The 19,429-nt window shown below is 42.6% G+C and overlaps 2 protein-coding genes across 3 annotated transcripts in view; one reads left to right on the forward strand and one right to left on the reverse strand.

The window, feature by feature from the left end:
- The window catches only part of gnas (GNAS complex locus), a 447,325-nt gene that overhangs the window by 207,850 nt on the left and 220,046 nt on the right, over window positions 1-19,429 (forward strand). Inside the window, exons 1-3 of one of the 2 annotated variants that reach the window (XM_086005198.1) lie at window positions 15,662-15,806; window positions 16,912-16,984; window positions 18,668-18,722. In XM_086005198.1, the coding sequence (XP_085861324.1) occupies window positions 15,662-15,806; window positions 16,912-16,984; window positions 18,668-18,722 (273 nt within the window). Of the gene's footprint in view, window positions 1-15,661; window positions 15,807-16,911; window positions 16,985-18,667; window positions 18,723-19,429 lie in introns of those variants that run through there. The other variant, XM_086005197.1, reaches the window with a different exon arrangement.
- Window positions 253-14,396, reverse strand: LOC147108537 (uncharacterized). The gene is made up of 2 exons (XM_086005199.1): window positions 14,307-14,396; window positions 253-2,571 (listed from the first exon to the last, which is right to left on the reverse strand). Exon 2 carries the CDS (start codon window positions 1,967-1,969, stop codon window positions 755-757), a length of 1,215 nt encoding a protein of 404 aa, XP_085861325.1. The 5' UTR covers window positions 1,970-2,571; window positions 14,307-14,396; the 3' UTR covers window positions 253-754.

Raw genomic sequence — 19,429 nt, forward strand, 5'->3', positions numbered from 1 at the left:
CTCTAAACCTTCCACCAATTACTTTAAATCTGTGCCCCCTGGTTTTTTGACCCATCTGCTAAGGGAAATAGGTCCTTTCCATCCACTTTATCTAGGCCCCTCATAATTGTATACACCTCAATAAGGTCTCCCCTCAGCCTCCTCTGTTCCAAGGAAAACAAACCCAGCCTATCCAGTCTTTCCTCATAGCTAAGATTCCCTATTCCCGGCAACATCCTTGTAAATCTCCTCTGTACCCTCTCTAGTGCAATCACATCTTTCCTGCAATGTGGTGACCAGAACTGCACGCAGTACTCTAGCTGAGGCCTAACTAGTGTTTTATACAGTTGAAGCGTAAGCCCCCTGCTCTTGTATTCTATGCCATGGCTAATAAAGGCAAGCATTCCCTATGCCTTCTTAACCAACTTATCTACCTGGCCTGCTACCTTCAGGGATCTGTGGTAGGGTTGCAAAATTCTGGGAATTTTTAAAAGAGGAAACTTTCCATGGGAATTTTCGGAATTTTGAGTTTTTTTGCACACTGATGGTTTTTGTCTCTGACCCTTATATTATCTTTGTCGTCAAAATAGACATACTGTTCCATACAAATAAAAACAGGCTTTCAAAACTTTATTTAGGTTATAATTTTGAACTTTATTGAACCCCCACAAAAAAGACCCATCTAAAATAAAATAAAAAGAGCGTCAGCTTATTTAGCCTGTAATTTGTCCTTATTTTGTCCCTTTGAGTCTTCTACTCATGAGTCTTCTACTCCTCATTGCTCCTCCTGATTCTCTGACTCTGGCTCTGACGTGTCCATTTCTTCCTCTGTGTCAGTGTCTAGCTGTGTGGTGGACACTTCTGTATCTGGCTCAATAAGTTGTAGGTTCGCTCGGATAGCCACCAGTTTCTCCACTCTCTTGTTAGTCAGCCTGTTGCGCACCTTTGTATGCGTATTCCCAAAAAGTGACCAGTTTCGTTCAGAGGCCGCTGATGAAGGTGGGATTTGGAGTATCACCGATGCAATAGGTGACAGGGCCTCAGATGCACAAAGTCCCTTCCACCAGGTACGTGCACTGATATGCTTGCATGATTCCCATATCCCATCCCCATTCCAAAGACCTTGCTTGGTAGAGAACTTTGCCAGACTTCCCAGAACTTTGCCCACATCCAGATTGAGATGGTGTGAGAGGGTAGAAATCACACTGTAAGCGCTGTTGATCTGTTCTCCAGAAAGTATTGGTCTCCCAACATGCTTTGGGTCCAGCATGTATGCTGCAGCATGAATCGGCTTGACACAAAATTCTTGACGCGTCTGTATGAATTGAACAATTGCCTTCTCCTCTGCTTTGAGCAGCAGGGATGTGGGTAGGGCAATGCTGATTTGTTCTTTTAAATCAGTAAAAAGCCTGAGAACATCTGACAAGACAGCGTCATCTCCTTCAATCTGAGCAATTGCAGATGCTACTGGTGAGAGTAGTTTAAGGCTGCTAACCACTCTCTCCCAAAACACATCATCCAGTAGTATTTTCTTGATGGTGGTTTCCATATCCCCAGACTGGGATATTGCCATTTCTTGCAGCGACTCCTTACCCTCCAGAAGGCTGTTGTACATTATGACAACACCACCCCATCTAGTGTTGTTGGGCAGCTTCAGCGTGGTGTTCTTGTTCTTTGTCATTTGCTTGGAGTTGTAGGTTGCTGCAACTACCTGTTTTCCCCTGACATACTTAACAACTTGCTTGGCTCTCTTGTACAGTGCTTCCATGGTTCTCAAACCCATGATGTCCTTGAGGAGCAGGTTAAGCCCATGAGCTGCACACCCAATAGACGTAATATGAGGGTAGGCCTCCTCCACTTGAGCCCAAGCAGCCTTCATATTCGCAGCATTGTCAGTAACTACTGCAAAGACCTTTTGTGATCCAAGGTCGTTGATGACCGCTTTCAGCTCATCAGCAATGTATGTGCCTGTGTGTCTGTTGTCCTTCATGTCTGTGCTCTTGAAGAACACTGGGAGAGGAGTGGAGACGATGTAGTTTATGATGCCCTCCCCTCGTACATTTGACCACCCATCTGAGATAACTGCACCAGTCTGCCATCGCTATCGTTTCTTTGAGCTTTCCTTGGACTCTGTTATACTCAGCCTCCAGCAAATAAGTAGACAAAGCATGTCTGGTGGGAGGACAGTATGCAGGGCGAATAACATTGAAAAATCTCTTCCAGTACACATTGGCTGTGAGCATGAGGGGTGAGCCTGTTGCATATACAGCTCGAGCAAGGCACTCATCTGCATTCTTCTGGCTATGGTTATCCATTGTATCAAAGAACCTTCCAAGTGGGACAGGAGTTGCTGATGATAAGGAGCCTGATGCTGAATGAGAACCATCATCTTCTTGAATGGAAGCAGAGGAACTCTGGGCTGACTGCTGTGAGCTTTGAGTGAAGTTGTTGCATTTGGATAAATGCTGCTGCATCTTTGTGGCATTCTTTACATATGGCTTTCTACAGTGTTTGCACATGTACACAGTCTTTCCATCTTTAATGCCTGGGGTAAAATGCTTCCACACATCCGACGGTAAACGTGGCATTGTTCTATGCAGAGAAATAAAGGGCATTCATCTCTGTGTCGAACTGCGGTCGATCAGCACGATTGCAACAGGGTGAGTACATTTTTGCTGATGCTCCATATGATGGAAGCATGACCTGTACACACACGACGCTACATCACCAATAGTGTATTATTTTGTATATTTTAAATTGAAGGACAACAGAGTTCAACAAGTAACTGGTTTATTTGGTATAAAGTCTGATTTACTTACTGCATCATCACAACATCAGCAGAAAACAAAATGACTTCCCTCAGGACCCCTAACCTGCATCTTAAAAAAACTATAGCAGTCTTACAGATGCCTGCAGGCCAATCACAATTCGAAATGCAAATATTACAAATAGAGGGAGCTAATCGCTCATCCACCCAATCAGGACACATTTGTTCACAGTCACACACAAAACTTGTAATTATTAAAACAAGCCAAGTAAGAAGATAAACATATATTGATTAAGAAATTCCTTAATAATTAAGATTCCATCTCTGTTAGTAATTTTAAGAGAGGACCTGTGGAAAAAAAAAAAGAAATACAAAAAAAACAATATTATGCTAGCATGTGCTTTTTTGGGCAAAATTCCCAAGCTAAACTTCCCGTGGAAAATTTCCGGAAATTTACCGGAAACTTTCCACCCCTTTGCAACCCTAATCTGTGGACATGCCCTCCAAGGTCCCTTTGTTCCGCTACACTACTCAGTGTCCTACCATTTAATGTGTATTCCCTTTCCTTGTTAGCCTTCCCCAAATGCATTACTTCACACTTCTCCGAATTGAATTCCATTTGCCACTGTTCTGCCCACCTGACCAATTTATTGATATCTTCCTGCAGTCTACAACTTCCTTCTTCAGTATCAACCACACAGCCGATTTTAGTATCATCTGCAAACTTCTTAATCATACCCTCTATATTCAAGTCTAGATCATTGATATATACAAAAAGCAAGGGACCTAGTACTGAGCCCTGTGGAACCCCACTGGAAACGGCCTTCCAGTCACAAAAACACCCATCAACCATTACCCTCTGCTTCCTGCCTCCGACCTTCCTGGTGAAACAGCGATTTACTTGTACTTCTTGCAATTTAGTATACTGTATTCGCTGCTCACGATGCGGTCTCCTCTACATTGAGGAGACCAAACACAGATTGGGTGACCGCTTTCCGGAACACCTCCGTTCAGTCTGCAAGCGTAACCCTGAGCTTCCGGTTGCCTGTCACTTTAATTCTCCAGTCCACTCCCACTCTGACCTCTATCCTCAGCCTCTTGCACTGTTCCAACGAAGCGCAACGTAAGCTCGAGAAGCAGCACCTCATCTTTCGATTAGGCACTTTACAGCCTTCTGGACTGAACATCGAGTTCAACAATTTAAGATCATAATCTCTGTCCCCATTTTTTCCAGACGGCAGCTATTGATGATTCTGCTATTCCCATTTACACCTCTTCTGGACCCATCTTTTGTTTCTTTAATTGTCCCATTACCATCTCCTTTTGCTTTGTACAATCATTCCTTTTGTCATTTAATCTCTCCTGACTTCCACCCTATCACAGACCGTACCTTTTGTTCTTTCCACCCCTCCTCCCCTTCCCTGCCCCTGCACTTGCTTAAAACCTGTTATATCTCTAACTTCTTCCAGTTCTGATGAAAAGTCATCAACCTGAAACGGTAACTCTGTTTCTCTCTCCACAGATGCTGCCTGACCTGCTGAGTATTTCCAGCATTTTCTGTTTTTATTTCAGATTTCCAGCATCTCCAGTATTTTGCTCTTGTCCTTGATAATGTTCTGCTGATATTTAAAAGAAATCTGTCTTAAATGACGTTACGACTTATTTTTTAAAAAGCAGATAAATAAATATCTGGTTAGGAATGAGATTGTAGGTTGTAGCCATAAATATAAATCATCAAATACTCGAGAGAATAATGTGGCTCCTGTCCTGAGGAGAGCACGGATATGTCATCTGTAGAAGGGATCTGGTCCCATAATGTAGACTATAATATTCAATTAAAATCTTGGAATTTTTCTCTCGCTTACTTTTTGGCAGGGTCAGGAAAAGTTTCACAAGAGTTTGATGTTCTTCAGTGTTGTACCTATGGTTAGTTACCTCCATCAGGAGGGAAAATACATTCAGTTTATATATGGTCTGTGAGGCGAATGAACTTGATGAGTGGAATGTCTTTTTATGTTATGTTTTCTCATGTTTTGAGTTAATACCATTGCAGAGGATTCATTTAAAATACATTTTTGCTTTCCTCTCTTTGTAATCAATAATATTCTTTCCAGTGATGCACAAGAGGACTCTGTACCGAGATATGCGCGTTTGTGTTGGTAACTGGATACTTGGACATTAAGTAAATAACTGACTTGAAAGCTTAGCTTGTTATATAAGTTAAAATACAATTCTGTCGTTGATTTCAGTGGTTCGGTTACCTCTTATTTTATCTAGACTTTAAAATTTATTTCGCTATATAACAGTGCACAATTGTAATGATTCATTCTGCTATACCATGAGGTTTATGAGTTGTTCAAGGTGAGTATCTGCTAGATGTTGAAAGCTGACTGATGCCGTTAAATGTAGGCTGCACAAGTTGCAACATCTTGCAACTTTGATATTAAAGCAAGGATATAGAGCCATTGGAGAGAGTGCAAAAAAAAGACCGAGAAGGATGATACCAGAACTAAGAGGATAAAATTATTAGGAAATATTGAACTGGCTGGGGCTCTTTCCTCTGGAAAAAAAAAGACTGAGCGGTGACCTGATAGAGGTCTTTAAAAATTATGAAGCGTTTTGATCGGGTAGAAGTAGAAAAGATGTTTCTGCTTGTGGGAGAGACAAAAATTAGGGCCGTAATGATAAGATAGTCACTAATAAATCCAATAAGGAATTCAGTAGAAATTTCTTTACCCAGAGAGTGATGAGAATGTGGAACTTGCTACTATATGGTGTGGGTGAGGCAATTAGCATCGATGCATTTAAGAGGAAGTTAGATAAGTACATGAGGGAGAAAGGAATACTGTAGAAGGTTATGCTGATTAAGTGAGGTGGGAGGAGGCCTGTGTGGAGTATAAACACCAGCATAGACCTGTTGGGCCGAATGGCCTGTTTCTGTGTTGTAAAATTCTATGTAATCTGAAAAGACACTGAATTCTAATTTGCATCATTATAAATATCTTGTACGTGTCCTTTGTTAATTGCACCCGTTAACCTGCTGAGATCTTTCCCCAAAGTATATTTTTTTAAATTCTCAAATGCAGGAACACCTGGATGTATTATACTTAGTGACAGTTTTTTCAGTGCTTCACCAATCTTCTCATCATCTCCGTTTGCTGTTTCAGTTTAGAATATGAGCAAGTATTTTACATTACAACGGTGTCAATAAGGGGAATATATGTGTTTTCCTCTGGTTTGAGATGTATTCCATTTATGTACAATGCCTGTGATAAAAATAATAACTTCCGGGAAGTTATGTCATCACTTCCTGTGAACTGTGAACTATGAACTATGAACTGTGTACATACCTCACTTCCTGTCATGTGTCACTTCCTGTTGGACTGGTATAAATACTGGTCTGTTCAGTATTGTAAGAGGCTTCTACCAGAGGCATGGTAAAGACCTCTCTTGTATATAGTGTGTTTATAAGTTACTTAAAGCTTACTTTAAAGTTACTTGATGGTAAGTCTCCTTTTTCTTACATCAATTTAAGTAACTTAGTATTTACACTGACAAATACTAGACCTTCAGACAAACTCGGAAGTTAAGGATCCAGGGAACCACCCATCATGGAGAAAATCCTTAGACCTATTCGTCTGGACTTGGACCCGAATACACCAGCAGCTGGCAGGGTATGGAAGCATTGGTATCGTACTTTTGAGAATTTTCTGGATGAATGTAAAGTGGATGCTCCTGCTAAATTGAAGATACTTGTCAATTATGTGACCCCAAAAGTGTTCGAATATGTTGATGAATGGGATAATTACGAAGAGGTGATTCGGGCACTTAAGAAACTGTATGCGAAGACCCCAAATGAGGTCTATGCTAGACATCTACTGGCCACAGCCCGACAAGGGCCAGGGGAATCAATTGACGAATTCCTGCAAGAACTTCGCAGGCTCAGCGTAGATTGTAACTTTCAGGCAGCCTCAGCTGAGCTGTACCGCCAAGAAATGATTCGTGATGCTTTCATCTGCGGGATTGCCTCTCCATTTATACGCCAGCGTCTACTAGAAAGTAAAACACTTGAGCTACAAAAAGCTTTTGACCTAGCTTGTTCACTGGATTTGGCAAAGAGAAATGCAGACCTCTATCAGCTGCCCAGATCTCGATCTGCTGCTGTAGCTGCAACCAGACAATTCAAGCGGTCTCAGGTGAACCCTATCATGGGGGAATCTAATTCTGATAATTCTGATGAAGAAGAGGAGGACGACCCCACTTTAGCAGCCTCTTGGCAATCTAGGAAGGAATGCTTCTTTTGTGGAGATGCTTTTCACCCTAGGAAAACCTGCCCTGCTCGCAATGCAATCTGCAGTTATTGCGGGAAAAAAGGACACTTTGCTAAAGTTTGCCTATCAAGGGCCTCTACGAGGGCCAATCCAGCTAAGGCCTACCGAACTGCCCCAATTAGGGCCTATCAAGATGCTCCAGCTAGGACCTATCAAGCTTCCTCTCGAGCTCTCTCCCGAAGAAGCACACCGAGAGTTTTAGCCACTCTCTGTGCAACGACACCAATTACAGCTGCTTGCCCACAGAACCTGTCTCAGGCAGCCACAAAAATTTCAATTAAAGGGCATACCTTAGATGCCTTAATTGACTCAGGAAGTACTGATAGTTTCATTAAGGAACAGATTGTTGCGAAATTGAAACTACATGTCTTCCCATCGGACCAGGCAATTGCGATGGCCCAGTCATCACTTAATACCAGAATCTCCGGCTTTTGTGTTGTTGATATGACACTTCATGGTCGTATGTATCCCTCCACCCGACTTTCGGTGCTCAAAGACTTATGTAGTGATCTCCTCTTAGGGCTGGACTTCCAAAAACAGCATAAGAAACTCACCATTGAGTTTGGTGGATCCAAACCCGGACTTACTATTTCTAATATACCATCTAAATTACCATTTTGTGCATTATCAGCAGCTTCACTTGATGAACCCTCATTATTTGCCAGTATTCCGCCTCAATGCCAACCGATAATAACGAAATCGCGGCGCTTTAATCAGGAAGACCAATCTTTTATTGCGGCTGAAATCTCTCGACTTCTAGCAGAGGATATCATTGAACCATGTTCGTCGCCCTGGCGGGCTCAAGTCGTCATTGTCAAGAACCCTCTAAAACCTCACAAACAGCGACTATGCATCGATTATTCGCAAACCATCAATCAATATACCGACTTGGACGCCTACCCATTGCCACGCATTGATGATATGGTTAATAAACTGGCCGAATACAAAGTGTTCTCAACTTACGATTTAAAAAGTGCCTATCATCAGTTACCCTTGAAGGTCTCAGATAAGCAGTACACAGCCTTTGAGGCTAATGGACGGCTGTACCAATTTCGTCGCCTCCCATTCGGGGTTACTAATGGAGTGGCTGTCTTTCAACGGGCAATGGATGGCCTGGTTAAGCAGGAAAACCTAAGGGACACTTTTCCCTATCTTGATAACATTACCATTGCAGGTCACGATCGACAGGAACACGACTCCAACCTCCAAAAATTTCAGGATGCCCTCCATCGCCGTAATTTGACCCTGAATGAATCCAAATCTGTTGAGTCGCAACCGACCATCAACATCCTTGGCTACTGCGTAGGCAATGGTATCATTAAGCCAGACCCAGAAAGACTTCGCCCGCTCCAAGAGCTCCCGTCACCTAAGAATCCGGCTTCTTTACGTCGGGCTCTCGGTCTGTTTGCATACTACGCTAAATGGATTCCTCATTTTTCGGACAAAATCCAACCCTTGCTGCATGCTAGATCATTTCCACTGGGAACAGCGGCTGTTGCAGCCTTTAACCTTCTCAAAAAACAGTTGGAGAAAGCGGCTCTTCACTCCATTGATGAGAATCTCCCTTTCGTGGTTGAATGTGATGCCTCGGAGGTGGCGATCTCGGCTACTCTGAATCAGGAAGGTCGTCCTGTAGCATTTATGTCCAGGACCTTACAAGGTGCCGAGCTACATTATCCTCCGGTTGAGAAAGAAGCCACAGCCATCATAGAGGCAGTACGGAAGTGGAACCATTTTCTAGCTCGCCAGCACTTTACATTGATCACGGACCAACGATCAGTCGCCTTCATGCTCGATAATCGAAAACGAACCAAAATTAAGAATAATAAAATACAACTTTGGAGGATGGAACTGGCCTCTTTTGGTTATACCATTCTCTATCGGCCTGGCAAGGAGAATGTGGCCCCGGACACCCTCACACGGGCATTCTGCTCCACTATGTCATCCTCCACCCTCATGGATGTCCACAATGGTTTGTGCCATCCTGGCGTTACGCGCATGCTACATTTCGTACGATCACGGAATCTCCCTTTTTCCACTGGAGATGTAAAGAAAATATGCTCAGAATGCCGGCTTTGTGCGGAATTAAAACCTCAGTTCTTCCGCCCCTCAGATGGTATACTCATACATGCAACCCAACCGATGCAACGACTTAGCATCGATTTTAAGGGCCCAGTGCCCTCTTCAACTCGGAACACATATTTGCTCGCCATGATCGACGAATATTCACGTTTTCCGTTTGCCTTCCCCTGCTCCAATATGCTGGCGTCCACCGTAATCTGCTGCCTTGAGCAGGTATTTTCTCTCTGTGGCATGCCGGCTTATATTCACTCAGATCGGGGTCCATCCTTTATGTCGAGGGAACTCAAGGACTACCTCTCAGAACGGGGAATTGCTACAAGCAAAACAACACCATACCATCCCATCGGAAATGGGCAGGTAGAGAGGTATAACGGTATCATCTGGAATTCCGTACGTCTCGCTTTAAGATCTCGGGGCCTACCAGACCAGCAATGGGAAACAGTGCTTCCGGATGCATTGCACTCTATACGGTCCCTGCTTTCTACAGCCACAAATACTACACCTCATGAGCGGTTCTTTGGATTCCAGCGTCGCTCATCTCATGGGACATCACTCCCGTCATGGCTAACTACTCCTGGACCTGTATTACTCCGAAGATACGTTCGGACATCTAAAAATGACCCTCTTGTAGACGAGGTCGAACTAACCGATGCCAACCCCACCTATGCAAACATACGATATTCCGACGGCCGAGAATCTACCGTATCATTACGGGATCTGGCTCCCTGCCCACCAGGACCTAGTGGGACATCGGGTGATGGCATTTCACCAGGAAACTCTTGGGACCTATCGGGTACCCCTCTCCAGGATCCTGATCAGACACCAACTAGCTTGGTGCTGGTAGAACCCCGTGCTCAAGGTTGCGACCCTCCCAGTACCACGCATGAAAGTACTGGTCTGCCACAGACCAGCTCTGCACCTCCCTCTGAACAGAGGCAGTCTGACTTTGAACCTATTGGGGCTCGTACTCGAAGCCATGATCTCCCCGACCCTTCACAGGGCAATCCAGGCCACACGGACTCTGGCCAATGGCCAACCGCATGCAAGCGGACCAGCGACCCTCAACGACGGGAATCCAAACGGGTGCGACTCTTCCTTGTTCGGCGGCTGCGGACCAAAAGGTAGACCACAGCCTCCTAAACCTGCAGGAGGGAAGAATGTGATAAAAATAATAACTTCCGGGAAGTTATGTCATCACTTCCTGTGAACTGTGAACTATGAACTATGAACTGTGTACATACCTCACTTCCTGTCATGTGTCACTTCCTGTTGGACTGGTATAAATACTGGTCTGTTCAGTATTGTAAGAGGCTTCTACCAGAGGCATGGTAAAGACCTCTCTTGTATATAGTGTGTTTATAAGTTACTTAAAGCTTACTTTAAAGTTACTTGATGGTAAGTCTCCTTTTTCTTACATCAATGCCCATCAGATAATAGTATGTCTGGAGTTCCAAAAGATGAAACAAAGCAAAACTTTACATCATTCTGAATTAATATAAATGGATTTATGACTTTAAAGTGAGGTTGAAATGTTGGTTTTTTCACCCTTTGGAACGGTAGCCTTATTGGTATTTGACAGCTGGTCAACATGTTAGAAACATTGAAACAAAAACAAAAAACTCTCGACTAGATGCCAGCCCACATTTCAATGCAAGCTGCAGTAATTCAGACTGACGTACATGAGGGTACGTGGGGTACTGGTGCACTCGGGAAATTTCCCTAATTCCTGATAGCCAGTTCGCCTCTGGCCCCACACAGAAATGTGTGAAAACTGTGCAGTTGACCGAAAATGAATTTTCCAACATTTTGAACCACTTTTTAGTTGTGTTGTATAAAAACTATCTTTAATTCACTTTCCAAAAAGGTTTCAGTAGATCATAACATTACTTTCAATATGATTGAATAAAAATCTCTGGTCTTACTAACTTACATTAGGGCCAAATTTTCGAAAAAGAAAGTTGATATTGATATTTGTGATTGGTGCTGGAAGCCCCTTAGATTGCTTTTGGGAATTGTTTGATAGTACTTAGTAAAGTGCAAATGCTTTAACAGGAAACAACTTCTCTAATCAAACCACTTTGGTTGGAATGATATTACTTTATCCTTTAGTAGAAAGCATATGTATTACAGTATTTAAATCTATTTATTACTATTCTTGTGAATATTTTGCCTGAAAGTAAATAATCTAAGCAGGATTCCTTGACTAAAGCAATTTTTGATGTGCATTCTATTTCAAATAAATGTTACCTTCATTTTTGTATTGAAGATCAATAATTATCCAGTGTGACTTTGAGTGAGGTTGGTCTTTTGATATCCTTGTTCCACCATTGCACTCTGTCAGAGTCCAACATTGATGTTGGGAAATTGATTTTTCTTTCAGCTTATGTCACTTGCAAATGTACAGTTAATGTGTCATATGTCTATTATATACACACTCCAGGACATTGTTGATATATATGCATTATATATGGCAGTTTGACATGATATATATTTGAAGCAGGTGTTTTGATCATTGTTCTGATAGCCTTGAGAGTTGTAAATACTGCTGCAGTGGCGTGTGCAGTTAGACTCTTTCCGGCACACTTCAGTTCGATTATATGATTTGTGCCCTAACTTGCTGGAAGTGCGAGCTGATAACAATAAGGTGAGGGCAACGGTCATCTGGGACCTTGTGAACGGCAGGACCAATAGTGTATCTCCTTAACCAGAGATTTAAGGATTGAGAAAGAACCAGAGAAAAGGAGGGTGAATTAGAGTCAAATCAGGTACAGAAAGAGAAATAAAGAGAGGGAAAGAAAGATTGGATTGAGAGAGAGAGAGAGAGAGAGACGGAAAGGAAAAGAACAGAATTCAAAATTTTGAAATTGTTAAAATTTCTAACAATAATGTCGGAATGAAACTCAACAGTTTAACTTGTTCCCTTTCTGGGTTGGAGAGATTGATTGGCATTGCATTAACAATTACCACATTGTTAAAATGATACCTTGTGCTATTAATTACCAGCGGTAACTTACTGTGTCAAGTATAATAGGCAATTAATGTAAAAAATCCAGCAACAACTTAAAAATGATGGAGGCTAAGGGCGAGATGCTGTTTGTGCGAGGCAAACGGTGGAGTGGCATAAATTGACCCGCACGTTCTGGAGATTCGCAACTCATGGCGTATCTCTTCATTCCTTGAACTTGCTGGCTGATTTGCGCATTAATAATGGCGTGCATCGTTAACACGTGTTATTTTTCTAGGAAGATTTGGCCCAAAATGTGGACCCAGGTTTCATCTTGGTTTATATTGAGTTAGCGGATCTTATCCAGGAGAATATTTGGAATGCTACAATTGACCTCGCTACTCCCGAGCGAGGGATGGTCAAAATAAACCAGGATTCATACAGCTGATCAGTATCCAGTGATGTTGAGTGAGGACAGAATTGGACTCAGCTGTGATACCCATCAAGGCTTGGAAATAAAGAATGGCCACTTGAAGCGGTACCAGAGGTCTTTGGAATTGTACCTCAGTACAACTCAGCACCTGCAGGAGAGTAGGGAACACAGTTCTCTTTCTTTAAGAGAAATACTAGCCTGTTACTCTCGGCAGATTGTGAAAACGATGTTTACGCCATGAAAGTACTAAAAAGTGCTAGTTTTTATGGGACGTACCATTTTTATTTAGAGTTTGACTGGTGGCCCAGTGGACCATATGGTCTGGTACTGAGCTGTACAGTGAGAAAGGTTCAAAACCTGATGTATTCTAACTTAACGTATATAGATGGGTTCAACATTCTTGGACTAGGAAGGAGAAAAAAAATCAGTGAAGGATCAAATACTTGACAACTGTCCAATGCCGATTCCTGAAAAATGTGTATATGTTGGATGACACTATCGCCTGGCCTAAAGTCACACAAGAATGGCCACTTGGATGAGATACTGGAGGGCTGCAGATGCTCCTAGAACCATACTCCAGCCAACAACTCTAAGGAATAACTGCATATCACTACAAGCTGTTGTGTACACAAACTGCATTATGTTTGAATTGCCACTTTACAATTTCTTAAACTAAATGAATATTATCCCTCACTGCATCCCTGCCTTCAGAAGGCAAGAAAAAATAACATTAAATTTGATAAGTAGGTACTGCTGCAGTTAGAAACAGTCCAATGATATGTCTCCAGCTCCAGTATAGCTCATGTGTTGCTCAGTCCCAAGTTGCGATGTGGAATTTTCTTCATAGTATCCTGCCAGTTGTTGGCCACTTTTCCAATACAATATTATTCTCATCATTGTAATGACTGCATACATGAATCTTTATCAATAATACCATCTTGGGAAAGAATAACTTAAATGGACTTGTTCAGAAAACTACGATTATCATGTTTAAATTGTTTTACATGGCACGTTTTTAAATAAATTGTCGGCTAACTTTATTTTCCCTCCAGTTTGTCCTTTGTGCCCATTTCATTTTCCCTGAAGATTCAACAGTGTTAGTTTGTGATTTTTCTATGTGCAAATAGACTATACATCTATGTAAAAGGAAAATTGAGCAAATAAATTAAATAAAACTACTGGTTTCCAAACTCTGTGTGGGGGGGACCTCTGTGGCTATTAGCACTGAGGTGCTTTGTGTACTAATAACCAAAAGACAGTGTCAGCTACTGAAAGGAACACAATACTATAATTCAAAGATGACAATGTGCTAGCAAGTTAGCAAATAAAGAAAAATATAGAATAGTGGGATTCTGTTTACATGTAGGCTTGGTCTTGTGCAAACCTCAGTTTGGAAATCTGAGTTAAAAACAGAATCCCTTGACTAGAAATAGGAAATTATTTTTCAGTGACATGCAAATTAAAGTGTAAGTATCCAAAATTTGTAACGTTATCCTGAAACAAAAATTGGTTTATTCAGTGCTTTGATTCTCCCTGTTGCCTACGCTGCTGCCTTGGTCTGAATATTTAAAGAGGGCGCCTTGGCTTGCAGTGACGCTATGTTATCATGTGAGAGTGGAGGTACTCATGGTACAGTTTGCCCCACCCGTTTCTCTCTGTGTGTGTGTCTCTCTGCTTCTCCACATATCCAGCAGCAGGGAGGGCTGCTCGGTGTAAAAAATATATCTATTATATACAGAAATATTTTAACAACAACAAAAATTTACATACCTGGGGCCAAGGAGCGGAGACGCCTTTTTTATATATCCAGAAGACTTGGGTTCGTGTTTACCACAAACCAGGCTTACAGCAAAGGGGGAGAATTTACACCCAGGAAAGAGCATATTCACCCAGGGAAAGAAAAACGAGAAAGAGAAAAGCACCGGTGGGAAATAAAAAAGCAGGAGCTTGCTACACACGGAAATCAAGCTGAGAAAGAATTCCAGTTTACCCTGGGGGACAAACAGATCTTAACCCGTGGGGAGGGAAAAGAAGAAAAAGAAAACCCTAATCGACCCGGGGGAGGAAATTAAGAGAAATCGAGCAAGAGGACATTTACATCGTGGCAGAGCGTGGACAGCAACCGGAGGAAAAGGGAGCGAGGAATTACACAGCGAAAAGAGGGAAAGACTAAAGCCGCCGCCTTCCTACCTCCATCTGTTACCTTCGCAATATTGTTTCTGCTTTAAGTTCCTGGGAGAAGGAGGAAGGGACGGCAAGAAGAACCCCGAGGAAGGAAAGAGAAGAAGCCGCCGCGAGGATATTTTTATATTTGAAGGCCAGCGGCGAGAGAGAGGGGGAGGACGCCGTGCCCTGCCCGAGGAGGAGGGACAGTGACCGGGCCCCGATCGATGCCCACCTCCCATTGATAGAGTAAATCCCCCCATCCTCCCGGCCCCAGCGCCCTCTCACTGCCCGGGATCCCCACCTCACACAGCCGCCTCCCTGAAAACGGAGCGGCGGTCTGTCGGACAGCTCGCCAGCGGAACTGTTTGAGGCGGCGGGAGGGAGAAAGAGAAAATCTTGACGCAGACGCCGGGCCTTCGATTTTCTTTCATTGGATTTCGGGGACCAAAGCGGGGAGGCGGAGGCCGAGCGGAATTATTAATCAATTTACATTTAATTCGTGCTGTTTTTTTTCACATCCCCTCTCTCTCCCCCTCCATCTTATTCGGGCGGTAAGAGGGGGAGCCGGAGCCCGGCGGTTAGACGGGTTTTGGGGCCTGGCGCTTGGAGCGCTGTTGCCGTGTCTCGGCGGCTGAAGGGGTTTGGGGAGCCCGGGGGAGGGTGGTGGTCGCTGCCTGTCGTGTCCCGGCGGTAGAGAGGGCTGTGGGCCCGGCGCTCGCTGCTTCCCTCCTTCCCCTCCCATCCACCCACGTCTCGGCGGCAGAAAGACAGGGGGGCTGGAGGCCCGGCGGTGAAAGGCAGGCTTGGTCGGGTCGGGGCCTGGCGGTAGCGGGGCGAGGGCAGGAGCTGGGGTAGGGGCAGGGCCCGGCGCTCGCTTGCTCGCTCGCGTGTGGTGTCGGCGCTGAAGGGTGGCTGTGCAGTGGGGGCCCGGCGGTTGCTGCTGGCCGCTCATCTCTCGGATGACCATGGGGTGCTTGGGGAACAGCAAGACCGAGGATCAGAGGAATGAGGAGAAGGCGCAGCGCGAAGCCAACAAGAAAATCGAGAAGCAGCTGCAGAAGGACAAGCAGATCTACCGGGCCACGCACCGACTCCTGCTGCTGGGTATGTGGCCCGGGGGCTTGGGCGCGTGTGTGTGTAGGGGGGACAACAACCTGTAAACCCCACCCCTGGGGCACGGTGACCGGCTGCAGAAACATCGAGAAGCCGCAGCACTGCCAGGCCATGGTGGGGTGGTGTTGGGGAAATGGCTTCTGAGGGGAGGGGTGGGTGGGAGAGAGAGAAAGGGCCTGATGTGGTGTGTGAATTAAATGATTATTTTAGTATGGATGTCTTCCCCCGCTCCCCTCACACTCTTCACAATAAAAATCAATTTTTAATTCAAGTACTTTTGAGTAGAGAAATATTTGTGAAGGTGGGAATGTTTTTCCCCCCAATGTTGCAGCTCCTGGTTTCACTGGAAGGCAGGCTTTGGTGTGTGTGTGTATATGTGTGTGTATATAATATATATATATATATATATATAAAAAAAAATAACACAACATGGAGGCTTGCTGCTGTCGTCGTTCAAAGGGGACTTTTTTGTTATTGCCTGTGTAGCCTTTCAAATTCTGGGTATTTCTTTCCTCAAACAGGATATTAATTTGTTCGGTTATTTGTTTTTAAGATGTGTGTGTGTCTTTTTTTTGACTGGGGAGTTGAGGGGAAAGGCCTGGTGTTAACAGGAGAAACATGGAGGCCGGTTGCTACTGCAAATGGATTTTAATCTTTAAAAAAAAAAATTAAAAAATAAAATGGGTCGAAGTATTCAGAAAATAAATAGACAGGCTGCAATCGTCCGGAAATGTTAGGCTTGTTGATGAGGTTTATATATTTTTGAAGCCTGGTGTGTTTTTTATTTTGTTTGGAATGAGGTAAACAGAGAGAGGCGATTCCTGATTTTATGAACAGGTACACAAATTATAGAGGATGATGGAGCTGTGAAGGAACAGAGACAGGCCCTTGTATTTAAAAACTAATTTTATATTTAAAAGAAACACTGAGAAATGGGACGAATTGATTAAAATGTCTTTTAAATGTGTTGGAAGGGAGTCTTTTGAAATTATGAAAAAAAACAACACTGGGGCATTTCACTGCGGATCTAAGCAGGGAAATACTGTGTTTCGAATTAAGAATTATTTTTTTCTCAAATTGCGTTTCTTTATTGCAGGAGCTGGTGAATCCGGTAAAAGCACTATCGTCAAGCAGATGAAAATTTTACACGTCAATGGATTTCATGCCGAGTAAGTGGCTATATTTTTAAGGTTTCCTGTGAAGCCAGCGCAGTTTCCTTATTTCACATCGGCGTGGCTGAGCTGGGGGTTACCTTTACTGTGTATTTCTATTCATTTTTTCTGTTAGTTCTGATTTCTCTGTTGCTGCAGTCCTCCTCCTCCTCCTCCATCCACAGCCCCCTTTTTCTCCAACATGGCTGCCAGTCTTACAACTGTATTTAAATGTATTTTTTGATATCTAAATATGCTATATTTTGCCCCCCTTTTTTGTTAACTACGATTATCAATTCTGCCCTTCTCTGCTTTATGCAGTGGCAGCTTGCATATAAATAACAGTTTGAGTTCATTTCTAAAAGCTGGCATTGGAAGTAGGTAGTTTGCACAAAATGCTCTCCCCAATTAGAGGCTTACAATTAATTGCATAGTGAGTGGCATTATGTGCTTCTGTATGTGTTATATGTATATATGTGTGTTTGTTTGTGTGTGTATATAATATATATACCTCAGCAAGAGCTATAGCCACAGAAGAAAGTGTTTGCTATAATTGCTGCATTCAAAACAGCAAGCTTAGTGGATGCAATAGTCCTGGCTCCTGCAAAAACCTGGCTGGACCACAAGTAGAAAATTTGGTAGCCCAGTACAGTACCAAGAATCCAATATCTTTGGAAAAAGCTCTTGTTTCCTTTCCACTTTCCAAAACTGTTTCTGTAGGAGATGGTGGACTTGTAGAGACAGAAATGGACATGCCATGCAGGAGTTGTGTGAGAATTTGATGGTTTACACTAATTTTGCTTGATTACAACTTGTGAATTTGCCACTGCTACATTGAGTCAGATCTGTTCAGCATTCTGAGAATCATCATATTCCAGTTTTAATTGTTACTTATTTTTATATATAATATACCCATTTTGCTGATTATTGGTTTTGTTAATCGAAACTGGACCAATGTCAAAGTCTGGTTGTGTTTTGTTTTTACTGGTCCTGGATCAGCACCTTAAGTGAGAAACCTTTGAAGCCTTGGGGGTACTCTTAGGAAAAGCGACAAGTGGATTAGTACAGTAAATTCTTCTGCAAAAGTACAGTAGGTAGGTTAAACAGTGAGAAATGTACTCCCAGCTGAAACTTATTTGTGGTGTTAGCTTTTATACTGCATTTACAGTGCAGTTATTGGTCTTAGATTGGTAGCTGTAATGTTGGTTCCAGCAAATTGTACCCTACTTGCGCTGTTTGGCTAGAACTCGAGTCTTCTGCTCTGGAGAGAGCAAAGTGCATATGTGACTACCCGCATGCACTGCTCCCTTCTCCCAGCAGCTTAATTGAAAATATTTAGAGTACAAACCCCCTGGGCACTTAATTAAACTCAGTTTGACACCACACCGGGGTTACACTTCACACAGTGTCAAACTAGTGGTTGAGACTACCCTCTCCTTACTGTGAAGTAATGCGAGACCCCAAATCTAGATTTATACTACAACTTTAGTGTAGATGTGAAGTGTAAACTCTTCGACTTTTCCTGTAATTTTAAGAAATTGAGTGTTAGTGATTTTTTTTTTGGCCTTGCGGATCTGAAAACATTTTCTAAAAGTAGAAGCTTATTATGTATGGCTAAAGTCTTTTAAGAGCCAATTGTAACTGCTACTGTAGTTTTATGGGTATTTTTAAAAAGAATAATTCAACATTTCTCTTCATTAGTGAGAAAAAACGGAAAATTCAAGATATTAAAAATAATATTAAAGAAGCTATAGAGGTAAGCCCTTCTCGCTTCTTTTACCTAGCTTGTTTATGCATGTTTAACAATTAGACAACAGTGTTCTAGTTTAATTTTTTGAATAAAATAAAGTTTGTTATAAGATGTAATTGTTAAATTTTATTTTCCTTTTTTTAGATAATAAAAGTATACTGATGTGAAAATTTCAAATACTATTCTAGTTGTTTGTGTTTAATAGTTCTGACTTCAAAAATCGCAATGTACAACTGCCCCAGAGTATATAAAGCCCACAATAATGTAATATTTTCCACTATTGCAACCGATCAAATGAGAATTGGTTTGGGTGACTAATATTCTGTTCTCTCTACTTCTGTCACTAATAACTATTGAAGCTTTGCTCACTTGTTGAGAGATGAATATTAGATGGTAGTGCAAGACATCCCAGAATTTTGTGATTCTTGCATCAATCACATTGTGATTACTGCCAATACCTCCAAAATTAGTGTTGTGTTCTGTTTTACTATCTTCAAAACTTGATTTATAAATGCTCCTCTGTTAACTCAATAAGTTCATTACTATTGTGGAACAGAGCCCTACAGATCAGGCATGTCCCTGGTTTTATCTTCAGTGTATGCTAAGTCAGCAAATGTTAACCTAAGTTGGCAGAGGGTAGTATGAAAGTTGGCCTCTGTGCCCCATAACTAGGGAATGGGGAAAAATTAATCCAATTTGCTGTTCTTGATCAC

Source organism: Somniosus microcephalus, chromosome 13, assembly GCF_052327205.1.
Source record: "Somniosus microcephalus isolate GS21.2 chromosome 13, FLI_Smic_1.0, whole genome shotgun sequence".
Lineage (NCBI taxonomy): Eukaryota > Metazoa > Chordata > Chondrichthyes > Squaliformes > Somniosidae > Somniosus > Somniosus microcephalus.

Coding starts and splice junctions, on each gene's coding strand:
- LOC147108537 (XM_086005199.1), bottom strand. CDS start 1,969: ATGAAGGACAACAGACACACAGGCACATACATTGCTGATGAGCTGAAA.